The sequence below is a fragment of the Arachis ipaensis genome, chromosome B10 (genome assembly GCF_000816755.2).
Source record: "Arachis ipaensis cultivar K30076 chromosome B10, Araip1.1, whole genome shotgun sequence".
Classification (NCBI taxonomy): Eukaryota; Viridiplantae; Streptophyta; class Magnoliopsida; order Fabales; family Fabaceae; genus Arachis; species Arachis ipaensis.
This window is the reverse complement of record NC_029794.2, coordinates 3536527-3541815: the sequence shown is the minus strand read 5'-3', so window position 1 is coordinate 3541815 and position 5289 is coordinate 3536527. Positions and strand designations below refer to the sequence as shown.

The following is a 5289-nucleotide window of genomic DNA, read 5'->3' as shown; positions in this document are numbered from 1 at the left end:
TAGACTTTTATGCATGGAATACTGGGATAACCAATTAAATAGTTGAGATTATTAATAGAGGGACCCTTTTCTCAATACACATATTTTTTCTTTTTATTACACTTGTAACAAAAAAATCAAACTGATAAAACAGAAATCTAATAAAGCACATGCATATGCAGCAAGTCAAATTGAAGTACTTGTCTTGTGGATTGCTTGTTTCATCTTGTAGAACAAAAATTCATTCCAAGTATCAATAGCACCAGGCAGGCACCAATGTACACAATCTATGACCTTAACATTCTTATTATAAATTAGGCCATATTGATCAGGATGTGCATCAGGCCTCATTGAAGTTGCATCACTTATATCTATCAAACCAAAGTGCAACCCTTTTTTTCTAGCTTCCTTTTCTGCTTCTCTAAATTCATCCACTTGAATATGATGCATTGCTTCCAAGAGCTCCCCATAGTTATAGCCTTGTCTTTCTTCTTTTGTGAATGGTCTTGTCCTGTTACAATTTCCACCTTCATTATACTCTCCATGCTCAAAGTGTTTTGCAGATTGTGTTACCAAAAAAGTCAACCCTTTGAAGCTTTTAAGGTTCATGATGGTTTTAAAAGATGTTTGAAAAGCCTTTTTGTAACCATACAAGTTAAGGTCTTTTATGTACTTCCCTCCTTGTTGACCTCCAACAATATGACCATTCTCATAGAAAGTCAACGGTCGATAGAACCATTGTCCTGTTGAGAAAATCACAAAGTCAAAATCCTCAATCTTGCTGGCCCAAGCATCATTTGGATCATCAAGGTAAAGATTCATAGAACCATCAAATGAACGGCCACGTTGATCAGCACCAGTAACTTTAACCAAAAATGGTGACCATAATATTGTAAGGGTAAAATTGTAACCCGGACTGAACCACCATCTGAAAAATACATCATCCTTTGATGTATATCTTTCTGTAACATCCTCAAGTCTACCCGCCTATAAAAAAGGTCAACATTTTTCAACATAATATTATGAAATCAAGAATACCATCAAATCAAGAAAATAAGAAAGTAAAAAGGTTTTGAATGAAAGGTTGGCTGAACTCAAACACCAATGATGCCAGAATCCTAGATACATAATCACATAAAGGTGAAGACTCGCATGCAATTATTTTCGTATAAAGTTGATAGTTGAAAATTCTTAGACAATAATTTAGTCAAACATGTCAAATTATCTAACTATTCTCAACTAGCAACTTCACGTGAAAACTAACTATATATGAGTTTTCACCATAAATAAAACAACTTAAATTCAAAATAATAAAAAAAACAGAACTTACAGTGTTTAGAAGGCAGATCAAGGAATCCATCTGATTTCTTGCCATAGAGTCTCCAACAAAGGCCATTGACTTACCTTGAACAAGTCTCAAGAACTCAGTTGCATTAAATAATGGAAGCTCACAACCATAAGGCTTCCACCTTAACTTGAGAAACTCTCTATCAGGTCTCCCAAACTTGATGCAGTTAAATTGATCTATGATGTGAGGGCATGTCTCATTATTGTAATAAGGCTCCTTAGGATGGTAAGTAGCCCAATGCCCAGAAAATATGTTGCATTCTCTTGTTTCTTCTTCTATGCTCCCATATAAATGTGGTTTGTTTATGATTCTGATTAGAGGAAAGAGTACCACGGTTGCAACAAGCAGAGTGATTGGTAGTTGGAAAATGTTTTTTGATAAGTACTTGCAACTAAATATCTCCTTTGCATCAAACTTCATTGCTTTAATTTGGTGTGAGTTTAGATCTATTCTGAATTTCAACTTATGGTTGTGATTATGTATACTGTATAGTATTGAAAATTAGTGTCCTCCAATGTCTTAAACTTTGAATTATGATGCAACCAACTTGCACAAAAAACAATACAAAATTCCAATATATTATATGCTAGTAACACAGCGCAGCCCCCTCTCTCTTTGAGAGTAGTTTAACCACTATAAAACACAAATCAATGGTTTAGGTTGTCTTAAACTAATGAATATTATGAATCTTATAGCTGGTGAATAAAAAAAGATGTGAGAAGTAATTAAGAACAGGGTGCGTCACATTTTTCATATGGCGGTTGAAGGGCCTAAATATATATTTTTATATAGTGGAATCTGTACCTACCATATAACTATGGTAATATATAACTATATATAGAGTTTCCTCAATGCCATGCTGTATCGATCGATTTTAAATATTGTAGGGTGGAAACTCAGGTGCAGTCACCTTCACGTGAAGTTGATAACGGAGAGTCGTTAGATGATTTGATTTATTTGACTAAATTTTTATCTAACGACTCAACTATCAACTTCACATGAAGTTGGGCCGGAAGTTTTTATTTGACTTATTTTGACAAAATTAAGATAATCAGAATTTTAGCATCGAGGCCCAATAGGTTTTAGAGGGAATTTAGATTTCCAAAAGTGTAAGACTTTGCGTTATCTAAAATCAAATACATCGGGCCTAACCATTTTCTATGAAACTGCTCAAAGTTTTTATTTAGGGCTTTAAGCCCAAAGTTCTTACCACCACAAACATGTTTCGGTTTATTCACTTTATTGCCAATACTAGGGGGAAAGAAATTAAAAAAAAAAAAAATTTATCGTGCTTTATGCACAAATGCTGAAATTTTAACATTTTAAAATTTGGAAGATTACCAAGAATTGGGAGTTGAAGTTGAACCACTTTTGATTTGTAGCATTTTTAGGCGTAATCCCGTTTTAATGCGAAGAAAATATTGTCAAGTTGGTTAAAAAAGGAAAAACTAGTAATGTGAAGAATGTTAAGGTTAATAAATAAAAATTACCCCCTTTACTAGGCAAAGGTCCAACAGATGAGAACTTAATAATGGAAATTTGCCTACTTTGGGGGGAATAAAAGAGTCTAGTATAGTAATAGTATGTAGGGCCCTACTATACCTGAAAATTCAGCATCAATTAATTGGAGACAATAGATAAGAGGGTGGGGGCCATTTCACGTGGTTTTGCTATTCCTTCTTTCATGTTAAGGGACTTACAAGCATTTTTGATAGAGATTGTGGGTTTCAATTTTCGGTTGCGTCATTCCTGTTTTAAAAGAATTTCAAATGATAAAGTAACTCATATTCAAATTCAATGCATCACGCATAAGCTAACCTTGCTTTTCCATTTGATTGACTACTAGACTATGATAATTTATTGCCTTTAGATTAACCATTATTAAAGCAGCCTAATATGCTAGATCAGATCATCTAAACATTATTGAAGTCTCAAATACTGGTTTATATTGCTATCGACCATGTCTTGTCTCAAATAAAATTCTTTGAAATCTCTTGAAATTATTCCACCTAAGTAAATTATTACTAGAGTAAACATACATTTAATTAAAAAAAAGGTACAATTCGCTTATTATTGAATTCGACACTATTTTTATACATAGTGTACTTGGTTATGGTATCATATGAATAACGTTTAGAAAGATTTTCAAGTGTATCGTCATATTGGTGTATTAGTGATTTTTAACCGTTGATCTTGGTATATTTGAAAACTTTCCTATTATATATATTTTTTATAATTAGCATCATCATCAGTTAAAAATAACTGAAATACCGGTATGACGGTACACTTGAAAATTTTCCTAACGTTTAAACCATAAACTTACCACTTAGCGTAGCTGTTGAAGTTCACAAGCATGATGCAAATTATTGTACTATAGTTATCTTTATAGGTAAAAGATTCACATAAAAGCTATAAGATTGTAAAAAATTTAAAAATTCACGAATTAAATTCGACTATAATTGAGATTTTTTTTTTCTTTTACTCCTTCGAAAATTTTACTTTTACCTAGCTACCTCCATATATTTTGCAACTTCGTTTTTTTACTATAACATCAAATTCGCAAGATTCATAAATGTATGATATATGGTCCGTGCTATCATGAAATAAACAATGTGACATAATTTTTAATTAAAATTTTATATGGGATTATATAACATAAATAGTCTCTTTCGTACAAAAGATAGATTTGACACCTCTCTATCCGCAAAATAGTGATACAGATTAGATGGGAATCAATAATCATTCACTCGTTGTACCAAATTGTTAGAATAGGACTACTGATTTAATTATTTCGGAGGTCAAGTTGATTGTATTAATTTTTTTATTTTATATTTCTTAATTGTCATTCAAATAAATAGATAATTTTAAATATAAAGCGTGAGATGATTTCTGTCCCTTTTGTCATTAGCTAATAAAAGATAACCCTCACCATATTTTGGGTGGAGTATGTATTATAGGAAGAGTTTTAAATATACTAAAAATATGATATTTTAATAGTTTTAGCCATTAATTTTTATCATAAAATATAAATACAATTGAGATCAACGATTATAATTAACAAAACAACAGTACTTTTAGAATACTTAAAAATTTTTCAATATATAGTGTTGTTGATATAAATTTATGTGCAGTCAATTTTACGTGATTGTAGTTGATAATTGAGAGTTAGATGAAAATAATTTAGTCAAATTAGTCAAATTTAGTTGACAATGGCATCGTTTGATTCATGTAGCCGACCCCACTTAGTGGGACAAGGCTTTGTTGTTGTTGTTGTTATATTCAAATCATTTAACGGCTCTCAGCTATCATTTTCAGTTTTTCACGTGAAGTTGACTGCACCTAAGTTTTCACTATTGTTGTTAGACAAATGTCAACAACATGTCATCATTAGAAATAGAAAAAAAGACAAATAGGTTCCTGAACTTTTGTTCCGCGGACATTTTTGTCTCTAACCATTGAAAAATACTTTTAAGTTCCTGACCTTCACAAAACTTGGACGGATTAGTCCCTCCGTTCAAATGCCTCCGTCATCTGTCCAAATGCCTCCGTCAGGGACTGATCCGTCCAAGTTTTGTGAGAATCAGGGATTTAAAAGTATTTTTCAATGGTTAGAGATAAAAATGTTTGCGGGACAAAAGGTCAGAGACTTATTTGTTCTTTTCTCTTAGAAATAAATAATTAATAGTTAAATAAGCTTTCATCGTTGAAAACACACAGTTGATCTGCGAATTTGATTTCTCTAAGACTTTTGTTGCGATTTTAATTCAAAATTATAGATATTATTTTTGTTATATGTAGTCCATGATACTTAGCTTTAAGTAATTTATTTGTTTTTATTTTGTCATGTACATCATATATAATAAAAAGAGGAGGAGGAGGAAAAACTATAATTATATTTTTATGAAAAATTAATGCAAAACTAAGATACTTACTCTAGCATCATGTATCTTGGTATTTATTCG

At 31.6% G+C, this 5289-nt stretch overlaps 1 protein-coding gene across 1 annotated transcript; it reads right to left on the bottom strand.

Annotated features, from left to right (window-relative positions):
• On the bottom strand, positions 66-1967 carry LOC107624489 (protein trichome birefringence-like 19). The gene is made up of 2 exons (XM_016326979.2): positions 1310-1967; positions 66-966 (listed from the first exon to the last, which is right to left on the bottom strand). Exons 1-2 carry the CDS (start codon positions 1745-1747, stop codon positions 166-168), a joined length of 1239 nt encoding a protein of 412 aa, XP_016182465.1. The 5' UTR covers positions 1748-1967; the 3' UTR covers positions 66-165.

What these genes read in the sequence shown, in the direction of transcription:
- LOC107624489 (XM_016326979.2), bottom strand. Translation starts at nt 1,747, where the DNA reads ATGAAGTTTGATGCAAAGGAGATATTTAGTTGCAAGTACTTATCAAAA. An exon ending in TGATCTGCCTTCTAAACACT is followed by an intron (nt 967 to 1,309) that starts GTAAGTTCTGTT and finishes CCTTTTTTATAG; the next exon opens with GCGGGTAGACTTGAGGATGT.